Below are 19,296 nucleotides of genomic sequence, written 5' to 3' on the forward strand. Positions count from 1 at the left end.
GAGCCCAGAGAGCACCATTTCAATTGCAAATCCTTTGTTAGGCTAGAGAGTGGAAATTTCCTCTTGCACGGATTTAGGATTTAGGGTACCTGAGAATTAGCCTTGTTGTATGCACACATCCCCCTCATCCCCTGCCCCAAGGCCATTGGAGATGGGTGTTCTCTCCACCTCTAAGTTAGGGATGATATAAAAACAAAAACAACTTAAAATAAAAATTCTTCCCTTTTTTTTTCTCCTGCACATGGCACTTCCATTCTACCTGCCAGAGACCCCACCTGTAATCCCCTTTCCTTTCCTATAATAAAACTCCACTGTTACCCTGACTACATCCATGTGTTCTGCTTGGATTCTTCCTCACCAGAGCACAAGAACCCAAATCTTCTGGTCAGAATCATCAACAACTTCAACAGTATGATATATGAGGTTCACTTCTAAATCAAACAGTTTGGAGGAGTTGAGTAGAAGAGAAGATTGAACAGGAGTTGTTGCCTGATGAGTTCTCACTGGTTCCTTATATAATTGTGTCTACTTCTGTACCCTTCAAAGTTTTATAATAAAAGATTAATAAAAAATGGTAAGAGACAACTTGGAAAAATAGGCTGGGGACTAAATTTAGAGGACCTGCAGTTGAAGGAAATTTAGTTCTCCAGTTGGGTTCTCTTTCATGCTTTAGTGAATGCATCCTACCTGTGACAGTGTTTTTGCATGCATGCACCAGGCATATGCTTATTTATTTATTCATTCATTTATTTATTTAAAATTATGTACATGTATCACTGTACTATTATGCCATTATAAAACATACACAAACATAAAAAAGCTAGATAAAAATAAACACAAGTATCATTCTAATATGTTCTTATACTCTAGTGGACCTTGACCCCAGATAGGAGCCCCATGCTTTGTGCAGGAAAGGGGTCCCTTGAGGTGTTCTGAGTAGTAAAGAGTTTGTTTATAAGAAACAGAAACTTACTGGAGCAGCCATAGGTAATGGGAGACTGATTAGAAAGACCCAGAGCTATTTCCCTGAGGCTTCTCAGAGAACTAGAATGGACTAGGAAGTTGTTCTAACTAAATATATGATTTGAACAAGGATCATCACTTCCTTGTACACTACTTTTATATATCTTCAATACACATGTGTTCGGCACACAGTCAGGATACAATATGCATATAAAACAAACATCCCCCACATATTATCTTGGGCAATATATCACAATGATTATGATGATTATAATATCTAACATAATTCTCTGCCAGATATTGTGGTAAGAACTTTACATACATAATTTTATTTAAAACTCATGACAGTCCTATGTAAATTGAGCTCCATTTCACTATGAGGAAATTGAGACTTAGAAAAAATATAGCTTTCCCAAGATGAAAGGGCTAGAAAATGTCAGAACCAAAATTTAACTCAAGATGTTTCTGATCTCAAACTCCATTTCCTTAACTACTAAACCATATTTCCTGCAGAAGAAATTAATGATAGTGTCCAAACCATAAGACTGTTGTGATGATTAAATGAGATAATATATGCGATAATGTTTAGCACATTGTCTGACATAGAGCACACATCCTATTATTTTGTTAATATTATAGTACACAGAATGATATTTACTAAGATTTTCCACAGTAAACACCACTAATATCTCTCAATATCAAAACACCAATATATATAATTATAATTGGAATGAAATAATGTTTTATTATTTATTAAACATTATTTATAATAACTCATGCCTGGACTCCTTTCTTTGCTGCCATCTATAAATGTGTGGTGTGGCTTTTGTTGTTTAGTCTCTGTGGAATAAATGGCTAAACTAGAGAGAGATAGCAACTGTGGACTGTGTTATGCCTCCTGCCCAGTAGGCTACAAGATGGAAATATTTGTACTTGGTATACTACTGTCATATTCTAAGGAGTCACGTAAGTAGGAATGTGTATAGCTTGAACACTGAATGGTCCAGGAAATACATATGTACATATCAACTTTATTTTATGATCATAGAGTTTGCATTCTTTTGTTTTGACCTATAGATATATTCTTAGGTCATAGTTCTGAAAACTTCTTTCCATTCCATTGGTTATCACTGAAATGGGTCAAATTTACTACTTTCCCCTCCCCAGATTTCTTATTTCTGTCACCTACTCCAGATTTAGTACTTATTTAATACCTTATTACTTATTCAATTATGGCTTCTATTATGAGAGTAGCCATCTCTCCTTGATTTTCTGGGATTCCAGATTTGAAATTTTGTCCTGGTATTAGGCTGGCATTCCAAATTTGGTTGGCAGCCATGGCTCCTGTAGAGGTGCTGCAGGAAACCCTGCTGAGAGCTGAGCTGTGCTTACAGGTGCTGGTATGTGGTCTGGTTTACATTACTGGGCCTGTACTGAATTTTTATGATGATTAAATGTTCTTTTTTTTTCTTGAATTTTGCAATTAATTTACTAAATGTTCTGTCACTGTAAAGGGAATTTTAAGCTTCAAGGCTGAGTTGGAGTTGGGGGAAGATAATATCTTTGGCTTATATATTTTGACTTTTAGTCAAAGCTCATCTCTCTGCTCATAAAACAATTAATTTTGGTATTATTAATTGCATTCATTTAATGTAATTAGACAATTAGTAACTCTAGGTATTATCTAGGAACCTGCCTATCCTTCTCTCTGTTCTTCTATTTGGAAAGCTTTTTAATTCTAGAAACACTGTGACAAGCATTTGTGTTGACATTAGACCCTACCTCCCAACCAATCTTTAGCCCACATAGCACAAACCAAAATTAAATATGTAGGATTCTTGGAAGAAAGCATCCAATAACCAAACACTATGCACAAAAAATTATTTATTATATATATTCTCTAATAATTCATAATAGCTTCTTGAATTTTAAATGTCTTTTTGCTATTTCCAATACTTAAAAACCATAATTTTAAAACATAAGTAATGTTTTATATACAATGTGATTTCTTTTCTATTTTTTGTTTGGTTTTTACTTCTAAATATGAGTGATAGGATCTCCAAGTACCCACCTGGAAGGAGAGGGGAAAAGATTCATTGTTTTGTTCTAACATGGCAGAACTTAAAATTTCACATCATATACCTGGAGTTTTGACTATATGAAAAATAGTCAAATGTCATCACTTTCTTGTATATTTCTTTTAAATGTATATATATATATGTATAATATAAACAGACTATATCTGATTAGGACATTTCAACATTTCATCAGTGTAACTTTTATCTCCTATTTTATATAAAATAACAAAATATACAGAGAGAAGAAAGGAGACATCTGTTCATCATACACAGAAAGTAAATAAAAGTTCATGTATGGCTTTGCAAAGGTAGATTATGACGTGACTTTCATATTTATTTATTTAAAAGCATCTTGAGAGAACGTGTTAGTGTGCTTACGAGAGCGGCCATGGTGGTTGAATGTCGCATCGAGAGTCCAATATCAGGATCCCCAGTGGTCTTTCCAGTGGCTGCCTCTGCAGCTTTCAGGAGACAAATGTAGTTTATGACCACTTCATCAATCTTGGCTACAATTTCCTGCCGCTGTGTTTCTGAGTTTACAACTTTCACTAATCGCATGCAGGCTTCTGTTAGACAACAGAGCACTTGAAAGCTGGAAGTCATAGCTAGGAGCATCTCCTCTGGGCTTTTCTCAGCCATCGCCATTTTCCTACAGGCACTTCCCAACTGTCTGGACTCAATGGATAACAGTTGCTTGTACTGAGAAAGTGTAAGATCATATGCTTCGGGGCGTGACTCCTCCTTCTTCCCCTTGGTTGCCCTGACGAGGCACAGCAGCTCATTGGCATCATTTTGGGCTGCAAGGAACCCATCGGGCATTGTGTATGTGCTCTCCTTTAGGGCATTTATTCTTGCAATCCGGGCATCAAAAGCCAGATTGCTGAAGTCCAAGTCATCTGGGCCATTCATGTCTTCTACCCAGACCTTCAGCACTGATCCTCTGGACAGCTCCCCTCCTTGCTTCTGAATCCCAGCAGCCAGGGATGTGTTGCTTGGTTCTGTCATAGCTTGAGTTAACTGTGGTCGATAGAGGCAGGAGACCTGAAGGGAGGCCTCTTCATCCTCTTCATCCTCATCACCATCTTCATCTTGCCCTTGGCTCAGGAAACAGTAGCTGAAGGGACCACGGCATCTCCAATTGCTGCCCTCTGACTTCCGCAAGGGTAATGTCCTATACAGCTTTGAGTCTTTATGAGCCACTGGGGATCTTTTGTGAAACCTCCCTTCAGAGCTAAAGTGCATCGAACTTTGGGAAAAACTTTTGGTGAGCTTCTTCCCCAGGGGGAGTTCTGCTCGTCTTTCTGAACTGGTCTCCTGTGCTTGTGTGATACCTGGATACTTCAAGCTGACTACACCCTTGGTTCTCTCTTGGAAGGTCTCCAAACCTACAGGTCCTGAGAGGATACTGCTGCTATGTTGGAGAGCCCTCTGGCTGGGGGATGTCCTGAGGCTCCCCCCTTTCAGATCTGCTGGCCACCAGCTCACAGCCTCTCCAAATGCCTGGTTTGCTTGGGAGAAATCATTAGGGTCTTGATTTGGAATTGGCACCTTTGATTCCGAGTGAATGTTTGATGGTAGCAGGATGGGATCAGCTTCAGGATGTTGAGACCAAGCTGAAGGCATGCCTCCTCGTCTCTCCTTCCCAGGCTCTGTCAAAGCTACACTAGGGGTAGTAGAAAAACAGAGAGATTCATTAAGCATCTACTGGGTGGCCATTTCCCCTATATCTCTTATGTGATGCCTGTCATTTTCCAAAGATGCATTCTAGAAGGGCTACCACAGATAGGTCAGGGCCACCCTGCTTTCCAAAGACTGTGTACTGATACCTCATAACAGATTTCTATTTCAATGGATAGCAAGGAATACTGGAATCTGTTATTTTTGGAACTACTGATTCACTGGAATTATCTAGAAATTCCAAACATTTTCAGGGAGACAATCGTAGTTCATGAATTGCCTTGCTCCCAATATGTATTTATCAAAGTTTAGATACATAGAAAACACACATCCTATGTATACATTAAGAAATTTAAATGTCATTTCAAGGAAGTTGGGTTCATCATGGCATTGGTAACCTTTTTTTATTTTAAAGAAGTGGCCTAATTTAATTAATGCAAATTAATTCAGCTAAACTTTATAAGAGGACAGCCTTAGGTATGAGGTGTAGGGCTTGAAGTCAAGACCTGGGGCAAGTTGCTCAAGTTTTCTTAGAAAAGCTGTCATGTGAAGAGGAATGAACATTAACTTAGGTGAAAGCTCTATGTAAACCATGAAGGATCAAACAGTCTGGTTTAACTCATTTATAGGTGAAGATGCAGCTGGATAATGAGCTAGGTAACATTCACAAATGGCTTCCCCAGGCAGACAAAGCCAGTAATAGGTTTTGGGAAAACAGAAAATGTTTAAGATTTTTTTAAAGACTTTTTATTTTAAGGGAATAGAAATTAACCCTTATAAAACACCTTAGTAACATCTATTAACCAACATGGAGAAGATGTTGTTGCTATAATTTGAAACATAAGGTGCACCTGCTTTTGCCACCTAATAGCCAGCCATGTGGATGGGTGAGAGGAACATATGCTTATTGGGTGGTGAATGGGGGCAGGTACAGAAGGTACCTGCTGCATTCTTGTTTCTACCTGATCTTGATTCTTATTTAGGGGAAATGCAGCAGCTCAACCTGTACACCTCCAAAGTCTTCCTAACACTCAGGTCTGATAGACATTTGACAATACTGCTTGAGGGAAGGAGCCCAGGGAAGGGAGGAATCTGAAAAGCTGCTGAAAGGCAAATGGTCTCTTGGACCCTTCTGGTCTTCTGAGAGCCTACTTTATCATCTACCCTTGTCTCTCAGGAATGAAACAGCAGAACTAGAAATGAGATATCTTGAGAAAGAAATCAAACTGTTATGTGGCCCTAAGCAATGCTACCTTGTAAACTAAGAGTCATACCAGGCCTTGCTAAAAGTCTGCATTTAGAACTTAGAAAAAATATATTGCTCCATTACATCTAAAACCAAGAGCAGAGTGAGATTAGGAAGAGCAAATGCCATTTTTAACATTGTTTCAGACCTAGAAACTACTATTTATTAAATACTAAGGGATTGGCGATTGCTATTTAACCTTCTGTGGCCTTTTACTTTTCTTCCAGACTTTATAATTTTAGGTTTGTTGTAAATGTGATTAACATGCTCCTGGTGTGTGATGCTAAGCACTAAATCCATCATTGCTGTACCTGTGGTTTCCTTAATCTTGGGCAGCCGATGGCATCCATCTCTCAAAGTGCCAAACAGAGGGTCGGCATTAATGGCTGTGTGCAGAGCAGGCACTGTCACCCGTGGACACATCCCTTCTGTCTGTGGGTGCAGTTCCTTAAAGGTGGCTCCGTGGTTGGGAAGGCCCGTGGCTCTCTCCTCTGATGAGATATAACTCACACCTTTCCCAGAAGCATCTGGAATCAGGTGCTTCCCCATAGAGGGACACAAGGGAGACTCCACAGGAGTGGCACAGGCACTGCTGCTGCTGCCTGGACCACAGCCTGTGTCCACTGAAGAGCCTTGAGAGCTTTGTAGAGAAAAATGGCCCTCACTCTGCAATGATGACATCCGCTTGGCCAAGTGGTACTCACACAGGCGGGCTACACTCTCTTCAGCCTCAGGAAGCTTGGAAACATGGTCACAAGTGGGCGAGTCAACATCCTCAGGGTTGTCTACGTCTTTGGCTGAAGACCCACAGGCCACATCTGTTAAGAAGTGGTCCCCTTGGCCAAGTCCTGGAACATCACTGGCTTCACCATCAAGAGCCCCTTCCTCCTTCCCTTCGGCCTCCCTCGCTCCCAGACCAGAAGCTCTGGGAAAGGCTTTCCCGGTTGCTGCTTCCAGTCCACCTTTGTCTGCCATTCCACCTTCAGAGGCCACATACCATCTTTGGCTGTCCTTGCGAAAGGCAGTTCTCTCCAGGTTAAAAGTGCTAAGGTGTTGACTGTCCCGGGAAGACACAGTACCAATTTTGCCTTTGGCATCCTCCTCCATCTCTGCCGTTTTAGATCCCTGATGTTTTTTTCCTGGTGTGTTGCCATTCGGGGGAATTTTCCCCTCCCCCTCGGCCAGCTTGCTTTTCCTTTTGCTGGTACAGGAATACGCCACTGACCCCATGTGCAGTTTGCTAAAATAGTCAGTGACCGACTTGGTCTCCATGGTTTCTGGCTCCATCTCCATGTGGTCTGAATGAAGTATCTGCTTGGAAGGCACAACTTTGGGTGGGAGGTCGGTCGCTGGACGAGCAGCCAGGCCTTGGGAGGACTTGGGAGGCAAGCCCCCTGCGGGGGCCTTGGAGGTGGGGAATTCTGTCTGCTCTTCGGCAAGGGGGTGGTAGCCTTCATGAGTAGCCAAGAACATGCGGGAGAGGCTTTCTGACTGCTTTTGGGCTGCGGCCAGTTCAGAACTCTCAGTCATTTCAGAAGAGTTAGTTTCATTGCCCGAGTCTGATGAAGACTCAGGGCTGTAAGCCCGCAAGATGGCTACACCTGCACGCCGTAAAAAACAAGAACCAGTTAATGGATGCTGCATAGGCACTTGGAGACATGAAAGAAAATGGGACTCATTATTTTAAAAAACCAAAAAAAACCAAATATGAAAACAAGTTTCTCCCTTTTCATTAAGGACTCTGAGTTCATCGCACAGTTGTTCCAGAAATGGGGAGGCGAAAGTGCCATATGTTAAAAAACAAAACAAAACAAACAAATAAACAAAAAAGCCAAAGGAAATTGTATAACACAAAGCCTCATGATACTTCAGTATACTTATGAAATGAGACATGCGTGAAATGAATACAGCACATAACAGGATTCCAAGACAAATGGCTCAAAAGGATGGAATCACATGTTATTAGTGAATAAATGTAACAATCGTGAAAGAACCTGAATTGTCACTGGTCTGCTGTTCTTCTGACACGGACAGAGCTTCTAAAGCTTCCAGTGTGGAAACGACAGCATGATCCAGTCCTTTCTCACACTTGCCCTCGGTGCTGGTGGGCACAGCATCAATGAGAGACACAGGAATCTCATCATTTTGCAGGCTGCTGCCTTGCTCCTTGTCCTCACAGAAGGAAGCTGCCTGACTCTGAGTGTCCTCCTCATCCGAACTGTCTCTAAAGCCAGGTGGGGGTGCAGCGATGGCCATGTTCAAGGAACGTAACAGGAAGTCATCCTCGTTGTCATCCCCTTCTGGAGGGGGCAGAGATGTGAGGTCAATGATGTCATCACTTGACCCTGACAGGTCAAGGATGGCTGGCTGGCTCATCTCTCCCACTACGAGGTCCTCCTCACAGCTCACCTCATCCTCATCCTCTGCATCATCAGTGTTTTCAGCATAACAGATGTCATGCAAGAGGGGCTCTTCTATGTCCGCAGGGGCCTCAAAGTTCTTCACATCGCCAATGTTCGCATACACAGAATTTGCCACAAACTGGATGCTCTCTGCATCCGGAGTGAGGTCCAGGTTCTTTATGTCATTGGCACTGCTGATGTAGAGATTCCTCTGCTTTTCTAGCATTTCTGGACTCTCATCTAACAGTCTTTCAAAGCCCAGAGTTGGGGCACTGATGCCATCATCCAAGGCGAGATCTCCAAAAATAAAGGACACTTTAGCTCCTCTCGGAGATTCCTGTGCTTTCTTTAGAGTTTCTGGTCCTGAGAGAGTCAACAAGGACCGCTGAGCCAGACTTCTGTAGTCTGCCTCACACGGGGCATCACCAGGCTGGGTCAGCGGTTGGCTCAGTTCATCTGAATTATATGTGCTGTCCATGTACAAGTGCCGGTGATCTTTTGGACATACGCTGCTGTCTGCCATCTCAACCACCTTCTGTTTTGGATCTATATATGTTATCTGGGCTTCTTGTTCTCCTTCACCAATAAATGTGGTCATTTGGGCCATACAGTTCCAATCTGGGCCAAGGAGGTTATGCTTTCCTTTATTTTCAGTTCCTAAAGAGAAAGAATCATGCAGACACATTACTATGCTCTCTGGAGTAGAGAGGGATGTCATGTGTGTTTCTTAATTTAATGGCTTGTAACATCACTTTGTGCAAATATAGTTAACTTGACTTTCCAAATATGGCACTGGTTGATGTGGGTTCCAGGTGTAAGGATTCCTTAATTAGGAGAATGCCCTTAACAAAACTGATACTATATAAAATATAATTCCTATTTGATAAAATGCAATACCATCTGTGAATAGGGAACTGTAGCTTAATTCCCTCTGACCCTTAGTTCTATTATTAGACCTCATTTACATCTATGAGTATAAATATACAATATGCCTTTCACAACCCTAAAGGTGATTTTTAAATAGGCTGTTATTCCAGAAAATAAATTGTCCTTTGCTTTATAAAATGAGATCTAACATTCACTAATTGGTGGAAGAAGAATACCGGACTTTTTCCTCCTTGAGTTAAGAGAAGGCCAAGGATCTTTGTACTTATACCACATTTTTGAGAAAACTAAAATAAATACCATACCTCTATCTTCAGCCTATTTGTATCTTACTAGGTGGAATATATCCATGTATAAATCTCAATATGCATACCTGTACATATGTGTATGCCTGTATACAATGTATAAGGTGGAACATTCAGAGGTATTTCTCTATGCTATTTCTAAGCATAGTTACTATTTAGACTAATTTCAATTTTGTTTGTATCATGGAAACCCATGAAGACTTGTTTCATGTTCCTCATGAATTAAAATTGCAAAATCCTAATTTAAATATTATTGTTTTGTTCGCTCTTCAAGGGTCTCTTAATATGGAATTTTCATGTGGAGATTTGCTCTGATATTTAACAAGACAGGGAACTAGGTCATTCTGTTGATATTACTTTGTAGATTCCAGAGGCAACATTCTAAGGAAAATTTAGGGCCCTACCATTCTTCCATCTATTCCTTCAAATCACCCCCTGGCTCAAGTTTGGGTAATACTGACATGAGATGTACAAGACATATGGGAAAGAAAATCAGTTTCCCTTAAGTGATTTTTGCTTGCCTTAAATTATAAAATGAACAATATTCAGTGTCATTTTACTAAATGCATGTATTTTTATAAACAGCAAATGAAAGATATAATTTTGAAGACAGAGTTATACATTGGCCATATTTGCATCTTACCCCATAATCAATACACCTATGTGGCTTTGTCATTGTTTTATCAATAATAAGAATTTACATTATGATGGACTCTGTGTGTGTGTGTGTGTGTGTGTGTAATGTGAGTTGTTGAGAGGCAGAGTGGCACAGCAAAGTTGTAACAGAAACCCAGGTTCAAATCAGAGGTTGAAAATATTTTCTGTAAAGGAAAGCCAGATAGTAAATATTTTAGGTATCTCAGGCCAACTGTTTAGTAGAACTACTGAAGCCTGCAGTTTACTGTGATACATAAAGAAATGGGAACATGGGTTGAAAGTCAGCTCCCAAAAGATGGGTCCACTTTGAATGTGATTTTATTGGAGATGTGACTATATTTTGGAAAAGAGTTTTGCAGATTTAATTAAGGATTTTGAGATGAGATCACCCTGATTTATCAGTATGGATGCTCAATTCAATGTCCAGTGCCTTCAAAAGAGAAAGGCAGAGGAAGATCTGGGCAGTGTGAAGTCCATGTGAAGACAGAGGCAAAGATTGGAGTGATGCAGCCACAAGGAATACTGACAGCCACCAGAAGTGGGAAGAAGCAATGAATGATTCTCCCCTACTCTGGATCCTCCCCTAGATGCTTTGGAGGGAGCACGGCCCTGCCCACAACTTGATTTTGGACTTCACAGTTCAAAAACTCTGAGAGAATAAATTTCTTTTTTTTTTCTTTTTGGGCAGTATTGGGGTTTTGAATGCAGGGTCTTAGCAAGTGCAATTGGGCTGCCACACCTCCAGCCCAATTTTCAGTTGTTTGAAGTCACCAAGTTTGTGATAATTTGTTACAGTAGTCCCAGGAAAATAACACAATGTGCATGACTGAATTCTAATAAAATTTTATAAGATTCAGCCCATTGGCCATAGTTTGCCAACTCCTGGTTTCGGCCAACAAGAAAACTGAATAGGTTAGGTGGCTAAAAGCAAGTTAATGACACTTATTCAGACCCTCCAGAAGTCCAGAGATGTATAGATATGTGGGGACAGGAATTTTGAAAGTGCTTGAAGGTAAATTTTCAAGATAGAGGGGAAAAATGGTGCTTTACAGTTCCTTATTAGAGATCTTATCTAAGATCTATCTGAATTTGAGATGAGAAGAAAATATGTGCTCAGTTTTGGCTTCCTTCCAGAAGGATATACTACTTTGGCTTCTTGGAATGATTCTGGAGCCAAGGAAGGATCTGGAGTGGAACTGAAATCTAGTCTGTGGTTCTGTCTCCAGTGGACTAGGAAAGAACTGGCCTAAATGGACTTCATTCTCAACATTGTTTACATCTCAGAAGAACTTCTGGGAGTTTCCAAAGAGAAGAGTACTTGTACCCAGTAGTGGTACCAAGTCCAAGGGCTCAGCTTAGGTCTATCAGTTTCTTTTTGGGGTGTTATCTGGGTCTCCTATCCATGCTACCCTCTCTCAGAGTGGGGGAAGTATCTGGAGCATATGTCTGCACCCTCATTCTTGCTGTAGAACCGGTCAAAATCACTGAGAGGTTCAAGTCCCATTCTTGCCCCCCAGTAATAATGTTTTTTGTAAGTAAGTTTTGCCTCTCAGTCTTACTAACATTGCATTGTGGGTCATGATAAATTGGACAGAACTGAGACCCTATTACTGTAATCATTTTTAGAATGGTAGGTTAGTTTTCTTCCTATTCGTGTACAATTTTAACAGTCCTTGGAGAAAAGGTTTTATTTTCAAGGTAAACTTTAAGATTTGAAAATAAAAAGCCCCAAACTGTTTTTTCAGTGTGAAAGGATTGTGTTAAATTGCTGGACTGCTCTTTGGAACTTCAAAGGTCATTGTTGAATTGCTGTAAATCTCCTTGCTCAGTGAAAACATGTGGTCATAAAAATGTTCACCACTAAACCCTATGTAAACTTACCATCTCGTTTTCATTTATTCCCTTTCTCAAATTATTTTTAATCATTTGGGTATCTCAAAGGCTTTGTCTCATGTTCTGCCTGCCTCTCCCTTCTGCATTCCTGTCACTTTCATTCTCAATTTTTTCTACCGTCAACTATTAGCAGAAGTATTAAGCATCATTTTTTAGGTGTTGTACATAGATTTTTTTTTCTAACCCTTACCTTTCAAGCTAAGTTTTCAATCCATACATTATACAAATAAGCAAACCCAAGCCTAGAGAAATTTGAAAACACATGCACCTCCAGGTGGGGCTGGGTGAAATCTTAGATTCATTGGATTGGAAAGTCAAAGTTGCCTTCTAACATACACTGTCCATCTTTGTCTCTCTCTTTCTCTCTGTTGTCCCATTTCCTAAGACTGTAACTGCTTCCACTTATCCAGCCATCATGATAAATCATGTATGAGCCTGTACACACATGTATGTATCTACACATTAGAATTTAAGGAATACAGATTAAAGTTTTCTGCTCAGTTTCCCTTCTTTTTCCTCTCCTCCTTTTCTCTCAGAAACAATGGACAATAGATTTGTTTTTAAGAATTCCCTTTCTTTTAAAAGAAGTCCTATTATGGAACCTGTGATCATCATTTTTTCATGGGTCATTGGCTCTGCCTTGACTGGTGGTGCCTATTAGTTACATTTGCGCATCTACTGTAGAGGGATGAAAGTGCTCAACTTCTGAAGAAGAAAAATCCTAAAACAAATGAGAACCACTCGGTCACAAAGAAACACTCAATTGAACATCTGTGGACCCCCTTGTCCTCACTTCTAAGGTATTGCATCCTGTCAAGTGGCAGGAGTGAACTATTTGATATCTTTGCCATCTCAGTGCTTCCATTATGGATATAAGATGGCTGCCAGGGTGAAAGAAGTTCCTGCTAGAGATCCCAAGTTCAAGTGCTAAGCAATACCCACCTCTGCCTATTGATAAAGTAGCCAGAATCCTAGATAAGTCTGACCACGGGGAAGGGGCATCCCAGACATCTGGACCTAAGAAATCATAAGGAAAGAGTAGCCCTAGAGCAGGGGGCTCACAACCTTTACTCCGGTATTTCATCCTTAGTTCTCTATGTCTTGGCTACTGAAAGAGTGAGGCAATAAAAATGCAGCCACAAGGCTGGGGGATATAGCTCAGTGGCAGAGCACTTGCCTGGCATATGCGAGGCCCTGGTTCTATCCCCAGCACCACAAGAAAAAAAAAGAAAAAAGCAGTCATAAAAGCTTTCACAAAATAAAATCAGTGCCTTTGAAGCAAGCACCTGACATTTCCAAGTGACATGTCAGATGTGATGTCAAATCAGCATGCTCATTTTAAGCAATTAGACAATACCAGCAGTATTTGAAGGCTTTTGTGTTATATTTGGGTGTTAGATATTTTGTGGGTACAATTTTAACTTTTTCTTTCTTTGTCAGTATTGAGGTTTGAACTCAGGGTTTACTTGCTAGGTAGGCACTCTACTACTTGAGCCACACTCCCAGCCGTTTTTGCTTTATTTATGTTTTGGATAGGGTCTTGTGTTTTGCCCAGGTCATCTTCAGACCTTGATCCTCTTGCTTTGCTTCCAGCGTAGCTGGGGTGACAGTTGTGTACTGCCATTCCCAGCATATTGATAGATATGGGGTCTTGCTAACTCTTTGCCTGGAATGGCCTCAAATTGTGATCCTCCCAGTCTCTGCCTCCCAAGTAGCCCGGATTACAGGTGTGGCCACTATGCCTGGCCTAATTTTAATTTTTTAAGGAGAACACCCTTATTGTTTTCAGGTGAGCTCTGAAAGTGGTGGTGGTGGAGGAGAAAGTCAGTGCTTCATGAGTTTAGAAAGAAAATACCTGGGTCTTGGGTTCCTGCATTTTTCTTGTTGGCCATGTTAAATATTGACCTCCTGGAATCCACAAGTAGTCTGTAGTATCCAGCTGTCAAGCAGGCCAGATTCATGGCATCTGATGATTCCATCAGGAGCATGATGGGCTACACAGAAAAGATGTTTTGGTTAAAGCCATCCTTCCTTTTTAAACCTCCCTGAGTGTCAACAGTTGTATTTATGTTTATGAAATGTAGAGAAAAGAAGTTATTGGGCAAACATTCCACTGGAGAAACACAAATGGGAAGAAAGAACAAGCAATAACATTAAAGAGACATCATTTACAAAGCTTGAGCATTTTAGATCTCTTTCAAATCATATTGGAATAAAACAAAAATCAAAAAACACTGATGTTGTTCTCCAATAGATAACATTTAAAAAAAAAGTGATAGTTAAGTATGAGTTACCTCAGTTACCAAAAGTGAATCCCAGATGTAAAAAATCATAGGGAGATTAAGTTTGGAATTTATGGTGAAAAATAGTGTTAAAGAGAAGTAAAAATATCAAGTGGAGATTTCTGCTAAAACTAAATGAAAAGTGCCAACAAGATCTAGAAAAAGGATACTTCCAAAAGCATGTGTAAATTTACAGAAAGGTGAACTAGAGCTGAGAGGTGAGAAAAGGCCTTGTTAAAAAACTTACTAGAAACAATGAGGTTATGTAATTAGACATGTATCTTGGGTATAAAGGGAAAGAAGTATTCAAGGAACAATTTTTCATATTGAGTTGGAAGGGTGTGTTGTTGAGAGTGAGAGAAATAAGGGAGGAAAGAAAACAGACACCAAGAGAGGCAGAGACAAGCAACATGATAAGCCTCTACTCTGACTGGCCAGGATCAATGTCCCTAGCTGATGAAACAAAACTTCCCATCCAAAGCACCCTGCTGAACTATCTTTCTTTTCATCCTATTTGGGGTCTCCACTCAGCCTTTAAGCCACCCCAGCATTACTTGATACAAGCAGGACACCATTAGTAGGGTCTCACCACTCATTTTTTTTATCTCTGTTATAAGGTCTGAAGTAACTACATCCAGTTCACTCTTTTTCTGCCCTTTTCCCATGATGGGGCTATTTTTCTCAGCATCAGGGTATGGGCTAGGACAGCCATTCCAAGTTCATTCTCACACTTGCAGCTTGCCATGCAGTCAACTGGAACTATCTGGATTCAGCCCATGAAATCCCACGAGGCACAGGTAACATGTCTGAGTTCCATGTTTTCTCTGTCCTGCTCATATGTTCCTGCTGCAGTACTCTGCAGGAACACTGAAGCATTCTTCTTTGCTCTGTGGAAACTCTTTTCCATCACATCAATTACCCTTAATCTACCCTTCCTGACTGGTGCCATCTCCTTTGTGTAGGCACCACATTCCTTTGGGCCCAGTGGTTTCTCCATAGAACCATGAACTATATTCATATAGTCAAAATCCAGCAACTCATTTTTACTGAGAAAAGATGGTGGGCATAGGAAAACTGGATTGCTTCTTGACAATTTCTATTTTGGGGAATAGAATTTATCCCATTGTACACAATCTCAGATTATTATTTTAAATGAATGGCCATGACATTTCACAAGGGTCAGATGTTTAGCTATACCAATTGCTATAGCATAAGATGACAAACTAACTAAAATTCTCAGCTCTTCCAAAAGAATAATAATAATCACATATGGACCCAATCCAACCAAAAGGAATGGAAATTCTAAAGAAAGTTGGGGAAAATATCACTGACTCTTTATGTGTGTCATATAGTCTAGAAAATTAGTTGGGAAAAATCTCCCTGACCATCTATGAGTCATATTCTAGTCAGAAGGAACCTAGAAATGATGAAGCTTGCTTTCTCCAGTATAGATGAAGAAAATTGTACCTAGAAAAGCAACTTGTCCCTACCTAACATAGCTATTTAGTGAGGCCTGGAGCCCTCATCTGAGTTGGGTAGACTTTTCGTGTACCAACTTTTGCCTGCTTTGTTAATACCCACAACATTACAAGCAACAAAATGCTCAAACCAAGGCCATGTGTCAACACTTAAAAGGCTTACCTTCACATCTAGCACATGAAGTTCCACCCTCACCAAACTTTCCTCTTCAGTAAACATTTCAATCCTGTTGACATGACTGAAGTCAGCTAAAAGGGCCACCAGGTTGGTTTTGGTGTTTATAACATGGCTTATGCCATAGCGGGGCCCAACCAGAAGAGTCACTTCTGAACGCTTTTCCGCCTGCTGAGAAAGAAATGTTGAGAAAATATTTTAAAACCTGGACTTCTAAAGCACCATGAAAAGCTGAACCTAAGAGCCTGTTTTTATAAGACCTTATTTTCTTCAAAAAGTATTTCTGGGTCACACTGTAGTAAATGATCCAATTGGAAGAACCAGACATGTGATTACATCCAGGCTCTGATAAATTATGAAGTTAAAAAGTAAATGCTATCATAACACAATATATTCATAATCATCAGAGACTTTTAGAAGTGAGGCTTGTGGGGGATTTTCCTTTTTTTCAGTGTGAAAGCAACTTCAAGCTCAATGGTTTAAAAGGTGGCCATTGTTAGAGTCCTATGATTCTCTTATTTCTAAACATTTCTTTTTCTAGGACATTCTCTACTGGTGTTATCTAGTCTTATTGCATCAGACTTTCAGACCATGGGGAAGTCAGTTAGGAGTGAAGGCTGGGAAAGATTCACAGCTGATTTGCTTTTGTCATCAGGAGCAGTTCACTGAAGACAGCCTCTGTAGTGACATTTTGCAGGCTTCCATAGCTCCCAAGAAAAAGCAAGAAAAAAGAAATTACCACTAATGTTGCCTTGAACACACGGCCCCCATATAGTCGCAGGTCACTGAGGAACTTGAGATAGTGAACCTTGGCTTGCAATGCGGAGAGCTGAGGAGAGAAAAGAAAGCTCAAATGTGGACTCCATTGGGGGTGACTCCATGTTACCTGGAGACCAGCTGGAAAAAGAAAGGGCAAACTAGTAGGATGCTTTTATTGTTAGGGAGAGGGAGTGTGACAAAGACTCTTCATCAGGAAGGAAAGCAAACTGCTATGAATTGGGTTTCCTGATGATGGCCTGAAATATGAAATCAAGATTCAATCATATTCACTTTGGAGGGAGTGCATGGGGTCTCATGTGTACAGATATGTGGTCCAGGAAACATTTGCCCATTGGAAAGTTGTAAGAAGCGAGTGGTGCTTTCCAACTGAAATTAGGGACAAAGATGGGTTGTACACAGTCTCCCATGGCACAGAAGACTCACCTGTATGTAGATTTTGTGGGAGCTGACATCTATGCAAAGCCTCTTAAACAGGCTCTTACACCTCCCCCCTCAAGTTTCTTCCAATCTTTGCAAGTTTTCAGGAAAAAAAAATGAACTTTCTGAGTGCTAATCACTGTGGAAATGTTTGAACTTGATACACAAATCCTTGTTTTGCTAATTCAACTCTGAAAATCTGTTGAGTTTCATGAACGAATTACAAATGAAATTTTATCCAGGTAAAATTTATCTCTATAAATACTAAAAATATAGGCTCCCACATCATTAAAAAAGGTATTTGATTAAAAATATGTCTGTGTTTCATACTGAATGTGCAGGAATGTTTGTGAAGGGTGAAATATTCAACAAGGTGTAGATTATGATTAAGTAGCAGTGACTGTAAATTCTCTTCCAACTGCATATGATTTGTCAACTCATTTGGTTAACTATCCCTAAAGGTAATGTTCTTTATGTAATTGTAATTTAGTGCCATTTATTTGTTTTACTTCTTTCAAAATTCTAAAACAATTTACAAATTGTTTTGAAAACAAACCACTTATTCTTGGCTGGAAAAACTAACCTTTACAGAATAATGATAGATAGATAGATACATAGATAGATAGGACTAATAATAGTTAACAAATTATTACAAGATCAGTGGGCCAGGCTTAACAAAAATCACAAGTCGATGAACAGAAATTAGCTTTGGGCAACTCAGAACTGAAATTGAAAAAATCTTGACCCACAGTATCTTGCTTGTATTTCTAGAGTTGAATGTACACGGTGGTGGGAAGCCTTCTCCCATGAAACTAGGAAATAAGTTAAATGTGCCTGAGGTTGTCTTGAACCTGAGTACATGTTTAAAAAATGTTATGAGGTGAGGAGGGAATAGAAATAAGTGTGCCTTAGCCAGTAAAAATGACTGAAAATCAGATATTAGGACCAAAGAATTATCCATATGGACAGCAAACTGTATTAGAGCCAATATCAATTAGAAAGTGTTCTTGGGTTGTTTTCCCATTTTATAGCTCCAGTGACTTTGGGCTCCTTGTCTCTCTGCTTATTGAAATCCTCTGCTTTTTATTATTTATAAACCACACCTTTCTTTTCTGACCAACAGTACTTTTTAAAATGTCCTTTGTGTTTCTCCTACTTAATGAAAACAACAACAAAACCACAAAGATTTTAAAACTAATGATGACTGACAGAAGTAATTTTATATTTCCTCTAAAAGTGGGATTTAATCCAATGACTGTCGGGGTGGGGGAGTGATTTTGTTCCCCAGGGCACATTTGATAATGTTTGGAGACATTTTTTGTGTATGTGTCATAATTAGGGGAAAAGTGATCCTGGCATCTAGTTGGATGCTGCTATAAACCCCACAATGTCCAGGACAGCTCCCCCAACTGCTCAACAGGAATGATCTGTTATCAAATGTCAACAGTGCCACAGCAGAGAAATCCTGGTTTAATTACTACAGCACCTGGCCTGCAGGGCCCCTTGCTGGCTGCTGTGCATTTAAGCAGGCTTGAGCAGTAAATAAAAACATGATGGAAACGTAGAATTATCTTGCAATTCTATACTCTAATCACAAGGTCTCAGAGGCCATGCAAGGTTGTCTTGTGTGACCACTTGAACACACACATTCCATACTACTGTGAGAAACAAACATGTTTCCCTAAGAATACTTAATTTTCATTAGTCTTAGAAATATGTTAACAGTTTGAAAAAGTTATACAATGTTACTGTCTTTTGAAAACATGGTGCTAAGTATATTATGCATGGACTAATTTTAAGCATTTTTAAAAATGCATGCAAACCTCTCTTCTTAAAATTTATTTTCTATTAAGATGCAAATGCGATACCTTTTTACCGGGTGGTACCAAGTTTTGATTTGCCTTGACAAGGTGTGAAAGTGCTTTCTTGATGTTCTTCTCTTTCATGCTCTGCAGCACAGCAGAGGGAAGAAAAGTCTCTAATCCCCATTCTTTCCTGTAATAAAAAGCAGATCTTAACTTCCAATTCTTGTGATGATTAGTTATGTAAGACAACATG

The 19,296-nt window shown here is 39.9% G+C and overlaps 1 protein-coding gene across 11 annotated transcripts in view; it reads right to left on the minus strand.

Moving 5' to 3' along the window:
- Window positions 1–659: 659 nt before the first annotated feature.
- Frmpd4 (FERM and PDZ domain containing 4) overlaps window positions 660–19,296 on the minus strand; it is a 763,802-nt gene continuing 745,165 nt past the window's right edge. For 10 of the 11 annotated variants that reach the window (XM_074064140.1, XM_074064139.1, XM_074064144.1 and 7 more), the window contains 7 exons: window positions 19,107–19,233; window positions 16,781–16,870; window positions 16,030–16,212; window positions 13,962–14,100; window positions 7,959–9,023; window positions 6,276–7,565; window positions 660–4,699 (listed from right to left, as the gene is read on the minus strand). In XM_074064140.1, the coding sequence (XP_073920241.1) occupies window positions 3,375–4,699; window positions 6,276–7,565; window positions 7,959–9,023; window positions 13,962–14,100; window positions 16,030–16,212; window positions 16,781–16,870; window positions 19,107–19,233 (4,219 nt within the window). In that variant the 3' untranslated portion in view covers window positions 660–3,374. Of the gene's footprint in view, window positions 4,705–6,275; window positions 7,566–7,958; window positions 9,024–13,961; window positions 14,101–16,029; window positions 16,213–16,780; window positions 16,871–19,106; window positions 19,234–19,296 lie in introns of all 11 variants that reach the window. The other variant, XM_074064149.1, reaches the window with a different exon arrangement.

Source organism: Castor canadensis, chromosome X (genome assembly GCF_047511655.1).
Source record: "Castor canadensis chromosome X, mCasCan1.hap1v2, whole genome shotgun sequence".
Lineage (NCBI taxonomy): Eukaryota > Metazoa > Chordata > Mammalia > Rodentia > Castoridae > Castor > Castor canadensis.